This window comes from Acomys russatus, chromosome 8 (genome assembly GCF_903995435.1).
Source record: "Acomys russatus chromosome 8, mAcoRus1.1, whole genome shotgun sequence".
Classification (NCBI taxonomy): domain Eukaryota; kingdom Metazoa; phylum Chordata; class Mammalia; order Rodentia; family Muridae; genus Acomys; species Acomys russatus.
In genome coordinates this window covers 66,295,610-66,315,835 of record NC_067144.1, presented here as the reverse complement: position 1 = coordinate 66,315,835, position 20,226 = coordinate 66,295,610, and the positions used below count along the sequence as shown (strand labels likewise).

The 20,226-nt window shown below is 42.0% G+C and overlaps 1 protein-coding gene across 1 annotated transcript in view; it reads right to left on the bottom strand.

The window, feature by feature from the left end:
- Window positions 1-322: 322 nt before the first annotated feature.
- Window positions 323-20,226, bottom strand: part of Map3k7cl (MAP3K7 C-terminal like) — a 39,064-nt gene continuing 19,160 nt past the window's right edge. The window contains exons 4-5 of the mRNA XM_051150177.1: window positions 10,995-11,110; window positions 323-1,161 (exon numbers count right to left, since the gene is read on the bottom strand). Coding sequence (XP_051006134.1) covers window positions 981-1,161; window positions 10,995-11,110 — 297 coding nt within the window. The 3' untranslated portion in view covers window positions 323-980. The remainder of the gene's footprint in view (window positions 1,162-10,994; window positions 11,111-20,226) is intronic.

Genomic DNA, 20,226 nt, shown 5'->3' with positions numbered 1-20,226 from the left:
AACAAAGCAAGACACAGGGCTGCACTTTTGATCCATGTTTAATGAAAAAGAAGTCACGTGACTAGAAATGGACACAGAACAAAGATGGGTGGGAAAGTGTGGTGGCTGCAACGAAGGGAAGTCACTTTAACTCTGAACCCACATTACATCCCTGTCAGTTTTTTACTGGTCTACCACATCTCCTGAAGTCACGAACAGTGCCATAGTTATGCCCTTTCACTGATTTGACACACATTCCACAACGTACTGTCTGAGTGATAGATTTCCACTTTCCCCATGCCCAGATCCTAAAGACACACACAGCCAAGGCAAAGGTACTCACTGTGTGTTAGCATGGAATAGAGAAAGCACAGCCAGCCTCCATTCTTTATTACAGACAAGTCAGCACTGGTGCCTGTTAGCATTGGTCATGGACACGTCTGCTAAGGTTTTCATGAGAAAGCATTTTGGCTATGCAACCATTTGTTCTTAGGACAATCCATCGTTGAAGAGTTACATCTAACAATACCAAGCACAGCTATGTGCAGAGACGTTTCCATGGCTTGTAGTTGAGCAGACTTGAAATATGAAAAGGCACAAAAATTTAAAACACATAGATATGAAACTACAGTGAACATCCTACTGGCTTGTTTTATGGCTCATGATTTTTCAGTGGGGGCCAGTCAGTATTCTATTTTTATTATTTTTTACTCTAATGTATAAGATGATCATATCTTTCTAACTAAGAAATATATACATATATCTTTGGAAAAGAACTCTGATCTCTAAAAGTATATATGGTGATAGCTTTGCATTAATGACCTCACTTAAAATAAAGTATCCCTCTCTCAAGCTAGGCAGCACTAAACTCATTCTAAGCACTTGCCATGTGGGTAGTAAAGAGAAGCGATAGATTTACTCTCCGTTCCTTTAAGATGCACATCCGTTTGGCCAGCGCAGTGCAGTCAGCAACCTCGGCTGCTCGCATGTCATCCTTGATGTTAGGAGGACCCCTGCCTCTTCTGAGACTGGATTCTGAGTTTTTCTAGTTGCTCCACACACTGAGACTGGGCCATCTTCAGTGTCCGGTTCTCCTCTGTCAGAGCCTCAAATTCCCGAACCAGCTGAGCGGCGTCCAGCTTCTCCTTTTCTGCCTGGTCCAGCTTGGCGATGAGCTCCTTCCTGAAATGCGGGGCACAGGACAAGTAGAAGCAGAAACATCACTGCAAGCCCATGCAACAGTCTGTACTGTTCTTCTCACTGTTTACCCTCTGGTCACCAATGGCGTACCTGTACTTTCCCCTTTTCATTTAAGTATTTTATTTATTTATTTATTTATTAGCTTACAAAGAAACAGATTTCCTTCAATATCTCCCTCTTCCCTCATCTCCCTACCCTCTTTCCCCCACTGTGCCCTTTGACCCCAGAACACTTTGTTCTGTTGTTATCTGCACACTTCCCTTAAAGCCTCTTTGCTTTGACTCTCACGGGCTACTCCCCGTAGTCCTCCCCTACTCGGTACATGTAGTGTGTTTTATTATCTGTTTATCTGCTGATGGACATCTAGGCTGATGCTCTTTCCTTGCCACTGTAAAAGGAGATCAACACGGATAGGCAAGTGTGTCTATACCAAGATGTGGAGTCCTTTGGGTATGTGCCCAGGAGACGTAACTAGGTCAGAGGCTGGCTCTAATTTTAGTTTTGTGGAAAGCCTTCACACTGATTTCCATAGCGGCTGCACTAGTTTACACTCCCATCAACCATGGAAGAGATAGGGTCTTACTCGGCAGACCCAAGTTGCGTACTCACTATGTAGCCCAGGTGACCTTAAATGTGCAGCAGCTCTCCTGTTTCAGCTTCCTACGTGCTAAACGCATAGTTGTGAACTACAATGTCTAACTTGGATCTTTTTTATTTTAATTTCTACAAAACCACAGGTGTGGGGACCTTTAACTTAGCACCTCCAGTAGACATGTCCAAAACACGGGATGCATTCTAAAGACCTATAGATCAATTATCCAAAACAATAATGTTTCAAACTCTGAGTGTGTGTGTGTGTGTGTGTGTGTGTGTGTGTGTGTGTGAGTGTGTGTGTGCGTGTGCGCGTGCCCAGATGCGCACGTGCCACAGCCTGAGCGCAATCAGCTGTCTCCTTCCACTATGTGCTCTGGGGGGTCCATGTAAGGTGGTCTCACTTGTATAGCAGGTACTTTTACTTGCTCAGCCATCTCATTGGCCTGTGTGTGTGTGTGTGTGTGTGTGTGTGTGTGTGTGTGTTTTAAGTGCAAAAAATTAAGTGCTGACTGCTTAAAAGACAAAACAGCAATGGATTTCTATTTCCGAGAAACCAAGTACCAGTGTGAGACAAGGTCCAACAATTACTGGAAGTATTACTTTAGAAAGGAAGGAAAAGACTCAGTTACGAATGCAGTATACACTGAGGCCCTGCCCACTGTCACTGGGGGGAAAGCGACTCTGTCTTTTATTGAATCTTTGTCCTTGAATCTCAGGGTTTAGCTTCTTTTGTCTCTTCTGTCTCAGTTTCACAGATCTTCACGAGGGTTAAGCTAGAGTTCGGTGGCAGAGCTCTTCCTAGCCATGAGCTCAGGGCCACAGGTCTGCTCCTGAGGGCACTGTTTGCCATGTGTTTCTCTAGTATTCACACACACACACAGTTGTCCCTTGGGACCCATCAGGCAGTGGATCCAGGACCCCCATGGATCTGATGATGCTCAAATAAAATGACTTAGTATTTCTATATAAAGAGCACACACACACACACACACACATACACACATACATACACACACACACATACACACACACATACACACATACATACACACACATACACACACACACATACACACACATACATATACACACACACATACACACACATACACATACACACACACACATACACACACACACACACACCACACACACACACACCACACACACACACACACACACACACCCTCCTGTATATTTAGCTCTAGATAACTTACAATGCTGACACAACATGCATGCTATGTCAAAAATAAATAAATAAATAAATAAATAAATAAATGCCATTCTCTTTAAGAAGTTGGACAAAAAACATGCCCTGATGGCCCAGCATCCAGTGTGCTTGATTGGATCATGATACAGAACCCCGCACAGGAAGGATTCCATTCCTAAAAGCCTCTCTCTTTCTTCTTACACTGACCTGATACTACATGAGATGAACAGAAGAAATGGTATAAAATATTCATCTTCACATTTATATTGAAAATAAGTCCAGGGCTACTGGAGCTAGGAACCTTTTCTGATCACAAACCCTATCTGTAATGTTCCAATAATCCATAAATAGAAAAAGACATGACTGTCTTGTTCACTTAGGTCTGAGCCATTTGAGCATTTAAGACTGTTAGTTAAAAATTAAGTGTGATGGGTGCATGCCTATAATCCTAGCCCTTGGCAGCCTGAGGTAGGACCCTGTGGCTAGCCTAGGTTATACAGAGAGACCCTAATATATATAGAAATATGATATATCACACTTTGGACAAATCCAGACTAACTCATGAATTATATGTGTGTTAATGTATTCTGTATAATATAAAGCATACCCAAATATGGCTATGTAATGAGATAATACTGGATGCTAAAACAAGTGAGTGAAAGAAAATCTGATGAGGAACAATACATTCACATGTTCACAAAGTAGATTCTACAAAAATCTGAGGATCTGCAAAGGGTAGAGGAGTGGGGAGGCCATGGTGATTGCTTCAAGCAAGACAACAGCGCTGTCGCCACTGCTGAGGAGACAAAGGGGTAGCATGTGCCTGTAAGGAGCAACACCATGTCTGTGCTATCGCCCACCCAACCCAAAACACACAAGTTACATGCAAACGTGAGGAATATTAGACAATAAAGAAAAAATCCCTCATTGTTGAGGAAGAACAAAGCACATTTTGGGAAAATTTTAATAACTAGTAAATTCAGAACAAGACACATGAGCATTGGAGTTTCCGTACATTTGAAACCATTGAAATAAAGTTATCTCTGAAAGAAGCAAAAATTAAATCAGAATAGAAATTCTAGTATTTTCTTCCTATGCCTGACAGAGTCCCTTAGTCACTAAATTTGGTATCCACTGAGCAAAACTGAGCATCATAAAAGAAGCACCCAGCAGGATGGAAGGGGAGGGTGTGGAAAGCACACAAGCACACACACTAAGTTCTTAGGTTCCCACTGATCTCTGGATCTTCCAAAATGTTTAAAATAGAATAGGCCCCCAATAAATACTCGACAAATGACTAATTGAAGGAAAGTGTACTTCAGGGAAAGATCATTTATATCTTAAAAGAAGTCTAACTCAAAGTGCTCCATTTAATTAAAAAAAAAAAAAAACCGCCACACAGCTAATAAGAAGTGGCAGAAATCAAGCCTGTCCTGATTAAATGCTTAGTTCTCTGTGTCCCAGAGTACAGTTAAGGCAGAAGATGCCGATAATTAAATATTGATTAGCAAAAGTTCTCTTGTAACTATCTTAAAGAAATTAATGAGCAGAACACCTACATGGGTTGGAAAAGAGAGAGAACTGCTACAAATTGGTCAACCATCGTTCATCTCTGGCCTGGCTGGCTGCCCTCACTTACACTGCCTATGTCACATAACTAAAGCAACAAAGCACTTAGCTCTGCTGCCACTGCGTAGTTGGGGATGTAGCTTCTATTGATGGCTAATGTCCTGGCTCCTTGTCTGACTTCTGTTAGTCCCCTGATGCTGTCTGTCTGTCCTTTGATTTGTAGCAATGACCATCCACAGACTCGCTGGTTTTATCACTGCATGGAAAAGGTGGAGACAGCCTCGTCCCATCTCTCTGTACTGGACAATGTTAATAATAATCTCTTCTTCACTACAATCAAGAAGCTGTTTACAGGAATTCGATTATTGTATATAGAAAGCCGAATTGTTAGCAAACTAAAAGCTGAAGTAGATTATTATATTTGTCAGGTGCAGTTTGGATGTGTCTCTAAAAGCCTTTATAGATAAGAACGCTGAAGAATGGAAAGTTCCTGCCTATTTTAAGGCCAGTTGCTTGGGAGAGCTCTTTGCTCAATCTACCACCTGAGGCAAAGTCGGCTGGGTGGTCTTTGTGAGCTACAGCACTATAAAGGTGAACCAGTTCCATCCCTACTTTGAGTTTTCCACCCGAATCCCATGAAGAGGACATGGTTCAGCCTGTCAAGAGTGTAATTTGACTATAATGTCTCTGTATATCTTTCTTTCTTTCTTTCTTTCTTTTTTTTTTTTTTTTTGGCTTAGAAGAGCCTTTTCAGAAGGAGCTCCAGGTAAGAGATAGAGATAGAAAGAGATTTCTAAAGAGCTAGTAGTTTAGTCTTAGAATCAGGCTTGTAAATAGATATTTTGTATATAGTTCAGAAAATAAAGTTACCTCACTGAGCTAGCAAGTTTTTAACCTCAGTTTACTCCTCCTGTGTCTTCATTAGTATAAATACTAGATCATTTAAACAGTTACAAAATACCCCTCTTATTGTTTCTTTATGACAATTAAAACCCAATTTCTAGACTGTGTAAATGTTTAAGACCCATGTTCTTGGACTATAAGAGAGAGGTTTGGTTCTCTGTGTGTTCACACCACAGGAACTGTTTTCAAAACCTCACCCCCCCCACCCCCCAGTGGAATAGTGCAGAGAAAACTGATTGTTCCCTGTTGACGCTATGCCAGTGACCTCTCCATCCCCAAACTTCAGCTTAAAAGCATGTCTTTGAAAATAACCTAAGGCAACAAATGTTTCTATTTAAACATACAAATTTTCTGTTGACAATATCTGAATGAGTTAAATACCATGACAAAAAGCAAACAAAAAGGGGCCATTTTTGCAGTCAGTAAAGGCTTACAATGTTCCCTGCAATGTTTGATTTACATTGTACACTGCAGTACATAGCATGGCTAAGCCATTGCTCTCCATCCTATCTCAATAAGACATGAGGATTATGGTGTTTGAGGCTTCTCAATACAAAATGCCCTTCTAAGGCTTTACTCAAACCCAGTAATGGTATATATGATCCTTTTGCCCAAAAACAAAAAGAGACCCTTCTTAAAACTGGGCAACACTTTTAAATAAAAATTTCTCCAAGAAAATATAGAAAGGGCCCAGAAGTGCACACAAAGTTGTGCAACATCATTGCCATGAGGGAAATGTAAATCAAAACCACAATGACACATCATTCCCATGCGCCATGACTGCTCATCAGAAGGGTGGGGCGGGCGCTGGCAAGGAGACGCACGATGAGAACTTTTCACAAATGTTCATAGCGACATCATTCAAAATACTAACCAGTGCAAACAACCCAAATGCACATTCTCCAGTGAGAGGCAAATCCGATGTATACAATAGGACATTATCCGCAAACAAAAAGCAAGAAGCACTGGTGTGTGAGGCACGGACGAACCTTGAAACATAATGCTATGACAGTCTGGGAGCCACATCAAAAACATCTTACACAATTACATTAATTTTTTTAAAATGCCCAGCAGCAAGCTGGCAGAGACAGGATATAGGTTTGTTTGCTAAAATACCTAAGATAAGAGGACAATAAAAGGGACTGCTCAAAACTACAAGATTTCTTTCTTGCTGATAAAAATAATCTACAACCATGACTGCAGCTATACGACACTGAAAACACTGCAGAGTCCTGACCTATCAAACAGGAAATTTCAGTAAGAAGTATCTTTAAATCTTTTGTAACTCTACCCTTTTCTGACATTGTCAGTCTCCCAAGCAACTGGAAAAATGTTTTCTCTGTCAGACAAAAATATAATTATGTCTGAAACTCAGCAACCTTTACAGCTGGTTGTAATTTAATCGTATATTCTAGATCATTGCTGTCTGGCAGCTGATGCTAGATTTCTAAAGCTATACGATGTACAGCTATGTGTGTGGAATGAGAATTCTTGTAAAATGTATCAAAAAGACACAACACGCTACAATGTATGCAATTATAAGGACTATAATCCCAGGCAAACAGGCCTAGATAGTCCAACTAAAGGCAGAACATGCTCTCTACATAATTAGTCATAAGCCAGAAATAAGTATCAATAAATGGGATTTATCTCTTGATGAGAAGGTTTGACTATCTTGATCTACCCAACAGCAACAACCAGGAACACTTCTACTGACTCTTCTGTGGCTGGAAATTCTCCCAAACCTGGCCCAGGGAGACCTCCTCTGGAGAGACAAGAAAAGCGCAGTCTCAAGTTCAAACGTTGGGCTGTGCTCCAGCAATTCTAGTGCAGAAAACCTCTTTTAAAATACTTCAGAATGTTTGTGTCTCACTTGCTTGGAGCCACTTGCCAAAGGAATGCTAACGGCTCGGGTCAAATCTACTTGCCTGATTTATCTTGCTTGAAAACAAAGAAAGGTTTGTTATCAAATGAATTACTGGTTCACTACAGAGGCATAATGAAAAATAATACTTCTAACCACCCCGAGAGGATGGATTCCATACCACACTTGGTGATTTAACAGTTGATTTTAGTAACCCTTACTGGCATCAGCAATACAAACAGAATATGTGTCTGCAGAGGGCATTATTGCAACCTATAATGGGCCACCTTAGATCAGCCTTACTTGTATTTGACCTGTATGACCAGCTCCATGGTGGATAATAAGGATACAAAGAGATGCTAAAAAAAAAAGCATGTGCCTGTGAGAGCGATGATGTAAAGTCATAAGGAAAGAATAAATTTAAACGTGACTACTGACACATTGGCCTATCTTCCATTGCTAAAGAAAAGATCTGTGGATAACTATTAGGTCCATTTGATTCATGACATCTGTTAGTTTCATTATTTCTCTACTTAGTTTCTATCTCAGTGATCTGTCCATTGGTGAGAGCAGGGTGTTGAAGTGGCCCACTATTATTGTGTGAGGATCAGTGTGTCATTTAAGCTTTAATAAAGTTTTGTTTTGTTTTGTTTTGTTTACAAATGTTGGTGCTCTTGTATTTGGGGCATAGATGTTCAGAACTGGGATGCTGGGGGCTCCGCTTTTTTGGGGAGTAAGGGAGGAGACATAGGAGAAGAAGAGGGAGTGTGAGACCAGGGGGAGAAGGGAGAGGGGCCTATATAGTGAATAAGCAAATTATTTTTGGGAAGCGCTTTTCAAGACAGGGTCTCTCTGTGTAGCCTTGGTTGTCCTGGACTCACTTTGTAGACCAGGCTGGCCTGGAACTCACAGCAATCTGCCTGCCTCTACCTCCCGAGTGCTGGGATTAAAGGCATGCGCCACCACGCCCGGCTAAATTAATTAATTTTTAAAAAGAAAAGGTCAGATCAACGTGGGTAAAGAGATGGGATCGGTCTTCCCTAAGGAACTGCTGCATGTGGAACAGACACAAACAGAATCCAGCTCTGACCCAGGAAGGTAATAGGCCAATGCAGTGAGGCAGGGTCCAGGTACAAAGTTCTGTAGAGGATCCTAGTTTGTGAAATCCAGGCCAGATCTGGCTGCTGGGACTGGGAGTGTATCTCAGTTGGGAGAGTGCTTGCCTACCATGCAGAATGTTCTGGGTTTGACACATAGCACTTCATAAAACAGGTGTAGCAGCACAGGCCTATGATCTCAACCTTAGGTGGGCAAAGCGGGATCATCAGGAGTTTGGGGTCATCCTTGGGTAAGTTTGACCCCAGCCTGGGATGCATGAGACTCTGTTTCCAGAGAGAGAAGGGGCAAGGAAGCAGGGGAAGAAGCAGAAGCTGCTGTTAATTTTAAAGAAAAGGAAATTAAAAAGAAAAGAAAAGAAAACAGTTCTATTTTACCAACCAAGATTTGAAGCAGAAAATCTTAAACCCAGATAGAATAACTGGGAATAAAGAAATGGAACTTCAGAAACTATATGAAAGAGAAAAGATATGGTAAAATAATCTGTCCTTGCCCTACAAGTAGCCAATTGATTTGAGAACTAGGATACATTTGATGAAATAGGATGACTTCTGCAGAAACACACTTGACCTTATGAGTCACCTGGGGGTGTGAGAGAGGTGAGGTGTGTGTGTGTGTGTGTGTGTGTGTGTGTGTGTGTGTGTGTGTGTGTGTGTGTGTATCTCACATCTTTGTGGTCCTGGAAGGTTGTATAAAGTTTCTTCCCAGTCAGCTAGCTGCTTCTTTCCTAAAGTCAACTTAGCCCTTTCTTATTTTGATGCTGCAGTGGTACCCACAAGTTATCATTTTTCTCAACGCAACACAAGGACAAGTCTCAGAGACCAAACATCAGTCATTCTTATGTCATTATCCTGTCATATTTCAAAATGCAGCACAGAAAAAATATAAATTTTTATAGCATATAAATTTAACGGGTGATTTTTTACATTGTCATAAAAATGCCACGTTTGAGGTTAGAAAAAAAAAAAAATAACAAAGTCCTCCAGAAGATCCAATCTAAAGAATTTATCAATTAAATGAGGCTACCTGGGTGAGGTGTTCCTTATCATGCCACTACAGTGCACGGGTGCACATTCACAAGTAAATATAGCCCAGAAAATACAGTCACAGGCTACTGACTCTAAGCCCTCCCTCAGCCAAACATTGTCACTCTCAGAAGTCACACTGTGCTTACAGATACAATCTAAATATTTTGGATAGCTTATCCAGACTTGACAACCCAAAAGAAAGCCTAGGATTAAAATAATAATAATAATAATAATAATAATAATAATAATAATAATAATAATAATAATAATTCCCCTGATTTAACAGTTTTTAACCCCTTATGGCCAAAAGTCTAAGTCAAATGTTATATTTGGAGTAAAGCAAAGCAGGGAATTTGTAGGAGGCTGAGTTCGTTTGGTTTAATATGGTAGCCTGCCGCCCCAATCTACAAACGTACAGGCATCCAATCACCATCCTGAAAAGTCTCAAAACAAAACACGCTTTATATTCTTTCATTTAGAAATTAAGTAATAAATATATTGTGCTGCTTCATAAGCTGCAGGTGAAGAAGAAATAGCAGGGTAAAGAAGGGCCGTGCTTTGAAGGTCTGTTTCCTAGCCTGGCAACAATGTTGTTTAGTGTGTAGGGGCACACAGTGGACAAGGCTTCGGGAACACAGGAGTAAGACGTGCCTTTCCCGCTGTGTGGTAATGGGCTCACTCCTTAGTCAGAGGTATAAACACTACCAACAGATGTTGCTGATACGTCTGTAAGGACACACAGCCAGAGAGGTGTCTAACTTGTGGCTTTTCAAGAATAAAATGTTAGAGTCACTGAGGATAGATACTGGCTGCACCGAGTGCAATTAAAGTGGGTTTTGTGAAACAAAGAATCAGTAAAATTAAAATGCTCTAATTAATTTAATTGTATAATTTTCCATAGCAGACCCATAATTACAAATGTTATCAAGATAAAAACTTACTGGGACTATAAAATGCAATTAGACAATTAATACATTTACATAAATCTAAAAAGGATTTTTTTTAAAATAAGGAAATTACATATACAGTGTTGTGCCTGTGTGTACACCTGCACACCAGAAGAGGGAACCAGATTTCATGATAGATGGCTGTGAGCCACCATGTGGTTGCTGGGAATTGAACTCAGGACCTCTGGAAGAGCAGATGGTGCTCTTAAGCACTGAGCCAGATGAGCCATCTCTCCAGCCCCTAGAAAGGGTTTTCACTTAAAGGTGACACCTCTACTGCTTAAACATAAATTAAAAATCAAGCCAAAGTGTCCTGAGCCCTCTGTGTGTGGCCATGGAAAATACGGCATGGCCCTGGATGATATTTTGGCAATTTAAATTTGTGACAATTTTAAGTAAAAAAATCTCTCATTTAAAAAAATAAATAGATTTTGAGTGAAAGCATGCCCACAGCTCTTTTCCCTAGTTCCTAGGTAAAAAGACTTTATCTACAGAAGGTCTGCTGCTTGTCCCTCCCACCCTCCTCCCTCCCCACCCACCACAGTCTCTGCTCCATAGAGGAAACTCAGCAGGAAGGTACTTACTTCCTTTCCTCAAGCAAGGCGATCTCTTTTTTGACCTCATGGTACTCTTCAGCTATTTGACAGTGCTGTTTAAACACCTGCATGGATTCTACGGAGTCGTGACAAGGTGGCAGAGGCTGCACAAACAAGGAGAAGCAATCAGTCCATCGCATCAGAAGGCAGCCCTGTCAATCAACATGGCACAGGAAACACAGAGCTGTGAGATGGCCATGCTGACATTAGCTTTCCTGTGACTTTCACGGGCATCTCACACCGAACCAGAGTCCCGAGACCTACTATATGTCAGTTACCTGCATGTGTGGATGAAAAATATGTTTCCCATTAATTTGTGTTTCTCCTTGGAAATTGTAAACTGCTTTAGAAGAGATCAGTGAAAATACCCCAGTAATCTGCTTTAATTTCCATTTTTTTTTTTTTGGTCTATGTCACGGTCCAGAGGCACAAGTCCATCAGAGTGATGCCATTCCCTCTGAGAAGTGTGCTCAACTCAGAGACAGGATTCAGGGCTGGAGATGGTGCTGGCAGAATTAACAGACTGTTAAGGAAGATCAGACCCTAAGCTCTTCTTGTGGCACATGAGTTGGAAGAAAGACTAGAGCTGAGGTTCTTCTTCCTTTGCATCTAATAGGAAAAGAGTTCCATGTGGTAAGCCTTTCTAAATATAACATGAGGGCAGTTCCTACTTCCAGAAATTACTTTCCAATTACTAGTTTTCCATGAGTTTTTATTCTTTTTTTCTGTATCAACAATGTGTGACATAAAACACTACTGTTTGGAATAGAAGTCAATTCTACTGTAAAGAGCTTTAAACCACTCTCTACTTCTTATGGAGAACTATGTAAAATCTGAGAACCATGGAAGTTTGTTGTTGACCAGGTTCTTTGGTCTTATCCATCATTATAATCTATGTAGCTAAATAGTGTATCTGACTAGGTACCATTGTGACTTAATGGATTTCTTACTACTTGCTCCTCTATTCTTCAAACATGCAGATTTCTTTGGATGTTGTATTTACTCAGTAACAGAAATTCACTAAAGTGTATGCTCTGTCTGACTGCTAAAAGGACCCTGCTCGCTCAAAGGAAGTAAAGTCCTAAATAGATATATGCATGCTTGACTTGTCACACTGAAATTTGTTCCTATGCACAATGAATGCATATTATTAATAGTAAGAATCAATTATACAACGTTTTAGAATTCTGAAGCATTACATTTGTGTGACTCTTTCTAGTAACTTAATTCATGTAGAATTTAACACCAACCACTCTGTGGAGCATCTTTCCCTGATCCCTATAAGCACATTCTCAGCATCTTAGAATCTAACACTAACCACTCTGTGTAGCATTTTCCCCTGGACCCCTATAAGCACATTCTCAGCATCAGCATCAACCAACTGTAACCATGATCCTCTTTAACACAGAAGAAAAGATGGAAAACTGGGGCACAGCAGTATAACAATATAATTCACCCTAGGAGATGAAGCCCTTGCCAAAGGAACTCCGAACTCCTGGCTCCTCCAGTCTGTGTCCCAGAATCTCAGCCCACTCACCAATTTTCACCTGTTATGCTGGCCAGATACCAAGGCTAACAGTCAGTGGAATGAAAGCAACATACCCCGGGCTCCAGAGCCAAGCTGCTAAATCATCTGCACCCTGTTAAAGGCTCTGCCTACTGGCAGCCATAAGATCGCACATTTTATCCTCCTGTCCTAGTAAACACAGCTGAGCATAAGCCACCCTCAGTTCAAGCAAGATCCATCTCAGCACCTGCCACCTGCGAGTACCTGAACTGCAAATCCAGCAGCTACTTAGCATCATAGCCAAAGGAATCTAAGGTCTTGCAAAAAAGGCTCTGCGTCCCTGAGAGAGTAAAGGTGATACCAGCAGGGCAAAGTGCAGTAGTAGCACGCTATAGTGCAAATAAAAACAGAGGCACAGAGGCCGGAGGGATGGGTCATCACTTAAGAACAACAGCACCTCTTCTAGAGGGTAGGATTGAATTCCCAGCATCCACATGGCAGCTTGGAATAGTCTGCAACTCTGGGTCCAGGTGATCTGACATCTTCTGGCTTCTGAGGGCACTGCATGCATGTGTTGCACAAACACACACACACAAGCAAAACACCCATAATCATAAAATTACAAAACCCGGGGTTGGAGTGATGACTCAGCTGTTGAGAGCACTATGTGCTCTTCCAGAGGTCCTGAGTTCACGCTTTTGGACAGGATCTTGCTGAATTGCACAGACTCGCACTGAATTCACTATGTAGTCCAGGTGATCCTTAAACCTGTCTCCTTAAGCTTCAGCCCTGCAAGCAGCTGGAATTACAGATGTGCACCAGTCTATCTGGCCAGCTGACATCTCATAGTTGTAGATATTTAAGATAGTTTATCATTAAGAAAGAAACTTGAGGGAGAGATGGGAAGGGACAGGTGAGAGTATTGGAGAGGTGAATATAATCAAAACAAATCATGAAAGTGCCATGATGAAATACACACATACACATGCATGCATACATACATACATACATACATACATACATACATACATACAGTCAATGTCAGCTTTCGAAGCTGTTTGATATTATGGGCTTTATTTTTGTTTGTGTTCTTTCAAGACAGGGTTTCTCTGAGTAGCCTTGGCTGTCCTGCACTGGCTTTGTAGACCAGGCTGGCCGCGAACTCACAGCGATCCACCTGCCTCTGCCTCCCAAGTGCTGGGATTAAAGGCGTGCACCACCACGCCCGGCTCAAAGCTGTTTGAAAGGACACCTTTCACCTAAGCAGTGTGATCATAGCACTAAGGGCATGTGGGATTAGTTAGGCAGCTGAACTGTACACTTGGAAGTGACTAAGATGGCAAATTTTGTTTTACCTGTTTTTTAAGCCATAATACCTGTTGATGTGAAGGCAGTTTTTCTGTTTCCCTAGGCCCATCTAAGATGCTTTCCTTCCAGGATCTGTTGGCTGAGGCTCACTTCATCTGTACTCAGCTTTTGTCTTCCCCTACCCCATTGCTGGCAAACCTCAAGTTTCTCTTCTACCTTAAAATGTCAAACCAACTCCCTGCTAACCACAAGGGTTGCTGGACAAACTAGCACATTTCCTGGTCAGCAGCATCGATTGTCATTTGAAGACACTGGACATGTGTCCCAGCTCAGAAAATTTATTGAAGAATTTGTTTCTGTGCCTAGGGGTTTGCATCCCAGAAAAAATTCCAGGCAATAAAAGTATTAAAAACACTGAGGTTTCATAACAAATGCACTTTGGGATAGTGATGTGCTACTCTGTACATCCTAATACATATTTGCCATGTGATTTCAAACAGGTCCTCACATCATCAACTTGGCCATGAACTGGCTATGTAGCTGAGGTTATTTATTCCTGCATCTCTGGTCTTCCTGCCTCTACCTCCATGTGCCACCACGCCTGGTGATGCCACGCTAGAGACTGACTCTGGGTATTGCTATGCAAGCAAGGTACCAACCGAACTCCACCTCCAGGCACTCTGATACTATCTTAGGTGTGCACTGCCGTTATGTTCTCGCGATGGCAGCTCTCTCTGGCCGTCTTAGAGCTCCTCAAAAGAGGAGGTGATGTGACTGGCAGTGTTCACTAAACTAAGATTCCACCTGAGAAAATACATTCCTACCACCCAAGCACATCACATCCAAACATTATTTACAGTTTAAAAACAGAGCTACCAGCTCTTGGTTGAGGGCCATCACACACCAAGGCAGAAACATGGTGTCTTGGGGGGGGGGGGGGGGAAGGATGAAAAAGTCTTTGGTGTTGATCAATTCCAAGTTCCAGCTTGCTAGGAAAACTGGAAAATGTATGAGTCTGGAGACAAGCAGATGGAGAAAGGGAGAATTACTCTTCCTTGCCAAATGCCCAGCTCCGGGGATCTCTGAAATAGAATATTACGTCGTGTTGGCCAAAACTGGTGTCCTCACTACAGTGGCAAGGATATTGAACATAGCACATGGGAAATACTACAGAACGAGAAGCTGTAGTCGGCATTGCTGATCCAGGCAGTTCACATATCATTAGCAGCGTGCCAGCATGCACTGGAGAAAAGCCAGCCAGAAAGGGGATTTTTGTGAAGACTTGCCAGAGCATGTTTAAAAATAAATAAATATATGAAATGTAGAAAACAAAAGCAAAAAACAGAACTGCCAGTAGGCTCAAGTAATGAAACATTTAAACCCAGACACTATGTTTTAATTGGTTTGTGAGCCCACTTAAGACATAGTCAAATTAAAAACTAATATATATATATGTATATATATATATACATGTATATATATATATATATTCTATGAGAATTCCTTGGTATAGCTGGAGAAACCATTAACTTCTGGGAGTAAAATTAACAGTTTCTTCAAGGTATGGTGCACACCTGGAATCTGGGTACTTGAAGGACAGAGAACCAACAGACTGAAAGCAACCCCCAGCTACTCACTGAATTCACCACCAAACTGCTTACATCATGAAGTTTAAATTCTAATGAAATATAAAATATGAACTATGTGCCACACCACAGATATGATATTGAGAGGGTTATTCTATGAGCATGAGGAGAGAAGGAAAGGAGGAGCAGAGAGAAAGAGAGACAGAGACAGAGAGGGGGGGAGGGAGAGAAACAAAAAAAGAGAGAGAGAAAAGAAGGGTAAGAGAGTGGAGGTGGGAGAAAGGAGAGAGCAAGAGAGAGGAAGTGACGCAGAGAGGAAGAGAGGTAGGTGGGTTTGTCCTTTTATAATCCTGGGTAGGGCCCTGCCTAGTGGCAGGTAGGCAATGACACCCCGGTTTGCTAGGCAAACTTGAGTAGAATCCTAGAAATAAGACTATTAAGATAAAACAAAACAATAAATATGTTTTTTTTTTATTCCCAACACTTGATTTTAACGACTACCATTAGAGATATTTCCACTAAAAATCCCAACACTGTATGTAGGGAAGCAGCAAACAACCTCACATTTGTGTTTTCTTCTGACATCAGGAGACACTGCCCTTGCTGTCTTCTCACTACCACGCTACACTTCCTACACTTGGATGCTCTTAGTCCACACTCTTGTCAAAGGAACGAGGCTGATTCCAAAAAGACGGAAGCCCAAAACATTGAACAATGAAAAGGTAAGGATATTCCCAGGATCCTAGAGCAGCCAGTAGCAGAGCCCTTGCCTAGCTTTCGTGAGGCTCTGGGTTCTGCCTCCCGCGCCCAAAGCAATGGTTTCAGATTCTAGAACATAGATTCTGTGTTTTCACAGCAACTGCTTGCCCTTCAGTCTCATTCCGCGTGTCTTACTGGAGCTTGAGAGGGGTAAATAAAGATGTTCTCACAGCCTCACTTCAAGCCAACTTTGAAACACAGTTTCCCAAGGCCCAGAGAGAGGCTTGGATGAGGTCAGAGCCCAAAGCAGTGACTTCCTCTTCACCCCCTTTCCTGAGAGGATGGAGCTTGCGAAGGTTTTAAATTACACCGCAGAGTCCAGCAGCCTCTGGTACCCAGCCCAATCACCAGGACTAATTTAACACGATGAAGTAAGAGAGAAACCAAACCACAGGCTCCTATTCCAAGAATGCGGCTTGAAGCACACTGCGCCAACTCAGCCATCGGCTCACGGCCTCCAGAAGTGTATTCGGTCCTTTGGAAATGAGCCTGTGAGAAAGCGCCCTGCCAAGCACCCCCTCAGCAAGGGACAAAGCCGGCTTAAGCGTTTCCGTTTTCTGCTTGGCTACTTCAGAAACTGCTGGCCCTGTTCACTTCAAAACTGCCAGAACTGAATTCTCCGACCCCAGCTTCCCACACAGAAGATATATTTAGGAAGCCAAGCATTCTGTAGTGGTTGAGCAGAGTTTGTATTTATTCCTTGATTCTCAGGATTGCCTATTTGGGGGGGGGGGGGGGCGGGCGGGAGACTAGAGGTTACACTGCATTTTAATGTTTCTCAAAATTAAAAAGCATATTCCGCTGAAATTAAGAGGAGAAAACTAGTCCAGACTGAAGCAAGGAAGATCTGAAGTACGTTCAGTTATGACCATTCAACTTTTACTATTTTAGGTCTCTAAGGACTTGAAAAAAAATATTATTGTAACTGACACTTCTACAAGGCATAGAATACAATCTTAGCAAATGCTGGGATTTACACTGTGCAATTTACACGATATACAGCTTGGAGTAAAACGCGTTTATGTCCTCCCCGTAGATCCGGAGACTGTAAAAGAACATTGTAATTCAAGAATTCTCAGACTTTTCCCACAAGGTATATCCTAACATCTACTGACTGGACTTTCAAAAATTTACTTTTGAAAAGCTCCAAAACTCATCAGGCACAGTGGCTCATGCCTGTAATTCCAGCACTAAGAGAGGCAGAGGCAAGCGAATCTCTGTGAATTCGAGATCAGGCTGATCTACAAAGCCAAGGCAGCCAGGGCTACATAGAGAAACCCTGTCTCAACAAACAAAGCTCCAACTCTCTCTCTCTCTCTCTCTCTCTCTCTCACACACACACACACACACACACACACACACACACACACACACACATGCTTTTCCCCCTGAATGGCCACCAAAGCCAAAGGATACGTCTAAGACACTTTTATCAATGTGTGGGCAAGAGAGAGACAAGAGCTACTGGCCGTTTTCAGCCCCGCCACGTCCTCTCCTGACCATAATTCCAAGACAGTACTGAAGATGTCATGGTGGCAGAATCGGGGATGCTGGGCTCCCTTCATCTTTCAACATCTTCACTTCCCAGATGTCAGATGATACACTGAGGCAAACACTAAAAGAAGTTTCTGGAGAGGCTCCCCGGATAACTGTATGTTATGATACTCAAGTGAAACTGTGAAATTGTCCATTTGCAGAAGTGATATCAGATTCTGGACTTACAGGACTCTGTCTGAGAAAAGACAAGTTCAGTGTGTACCAGGGAGACACCTGTCACTGTCATCAGTGAGAGGGCTTTAGAAGGCTTTGAAGCTATTGCTCGATTTATTTATTTACTATTTAAGATCATTGTTTTCCAGTACCTTAGCCTGATGAAGAGAACATCCAAGGCCCTGTCTGTAACTCGGAATCAAGAGGCATGCATCTTTGGTTTTGCTTTACACATTTAGAAATAAATCACTTGATCTTAAATATTTTTTTTTCAACCAAGGAAGATTATTTTCTCTGAGCAACTTTTTCCAAGTACTTCATTAGGGCTCCTCTTTAGCATTCCTCATTCCTACCACAGCGTGAGATGAGTGCCAGCTGAGAGAGTGAGGCTGAGAGAGAGTAAGCTTGGAGACAAGCCATCGTGACTAAAACGTAACTCCTCTTCTGGGGCTGTAAGATGGACTTGGGTTTTGCACTGGACAGTAAAAGAATGTCATCATCTTTTTTTTAATAGAGAAAAGACTGAGGTCTGCCAACACCTTTCCAAATAGAAAACTAGTCTTTTCTAAAGAGAAGTAACTTCCCACCTTTAATCCCAGCACTCAGGAGGCAGAGGCAAGTGGGTCACTGTGAGTTTAAGGCCAGCCTGGTCTACAAAAGCGAGTCCAGAGAAACTCTGTCTCAGAAAAGAAAAGAAAAGAGAAAGAAAGAAAGAAGAGAAACTTCCAATCACTCTTGAAGTGGTGGACACAGAATGTGCCTTTTTTCCCTAACTATATAATACGAACCTGTTGTACCAGATATTGCTCCTGATACCCACAAGGGATTTGAAACTTAGTCCCAAGAAAGGAATGTGAAATGAACCTCCCACCTACTCTCCTAGAAATGAACATTATAGAGCAGTGTTCATTTAATTCTACCTTGCACTGAGGTCTCTGACCCAGAAGTTTGCATCAATAGAGATGTCAAGAGAAAGGTTTGTCATTGCTATTCTTGCCCGGGGCTTTTTTTGGCTTCTGTGAAAATAGAAGCACCACGAATTGCATGTTCAAACATGTCTACATTCTTGGCAAAGCAACATAAAAAATCTCGGGGGTCAGATTGGTTATTAAGTATCTACCCAATAGATACTTTATAGCTACACTTTATAAATTACCAAGGAATGTGCAAAGGATATCAGAAAGCCCCAGCAAGTTCTACAAGGCAGTTCTAGGACTACATCACACTAGCCTTGCCAACCTTGAAGCAAAACAAATCTCAGTTTATCAAACTAATTTAGCCGGGTGTGGTGGCGCACTTCTTTTATCCCAGCACTTGGGAGGCAGAAGCAGGTAGATTGCTGTGAGTTCAAGGCCAGCCTGGTCTTCAAAGTGAGTCCAGAACAGTCAAGGCTACACAGAGAAACCCTGTCTTTAATAAAATAGAATAAAATAAAAAACTAATTTAAATGGCCCATGGGCTTCATAAAAAGTACTAAGAGAGAGATCAGCAAATTGATTTAGACAAAACTTTGATCTCAGGTTTCTCACATATAAAGTGGAGACAGAACAGTTAGCTTCTATAGTTATTGCAAGAACCAAACAAGACCATATGTAGGAAAATGGTCCTTGCCTGCTATGGAGTCAGATGCAGTGGTGGGACCTCATTCTCAGGGTTTGCAGGGAGAACTGACAGTAACAGCTGGTGTTGTTTGATCCTCACTTGGCAAGGTTTTAAGTCTCCTCTGTAGTGACACCCAACGAGTCTCTTCTTTTTTTTAAATTATAATTTATTCAGATTACATCCTGATTGTTATCCCCTCGCTTGTATCTTCCTGATCCTCCACACCCACCCCCCCAACACTTTCTCTTTCACCTATCCCCCTCCCCTAGACCTTTGGCAGAAGGGGACCTCTTCCCCCACCATATGACCACAGCCTATCAGGTCTCATCCGGATAGCCAGCTTCCCCTTCCTCTGTGTGCCGCCAGGCCTCCCCACCAAGGGGAAGTGATCAAGTTAGTCATCAGGGAAATGCAAATCAAAGCCACTCTGAGATTCTAACTGACATACATCAGCATGGCTAAGATCAAAAACTCAAGTGACAGCTCATGTTGGCAAGGATGTGCTGGTGGGAGTGCAAACTTGTAAAACCACTTAGGAAATGAATCTGGCGCGTTCTCAGAATATTAGGAATAGTGCTACCTCAAGATACAGCTATACCACTCCTGGGCATATACCCAAAAGTTGCTCCACCACACATCAAGGACATTTGCTCAAGTATGTTCATAGCAGCCTTATTCATAATAGCCAGAATCTGGAGTCAACCTAGATGTCCCTCAGTTGAAGAATGGGTAAAAAAAACAAAACAAA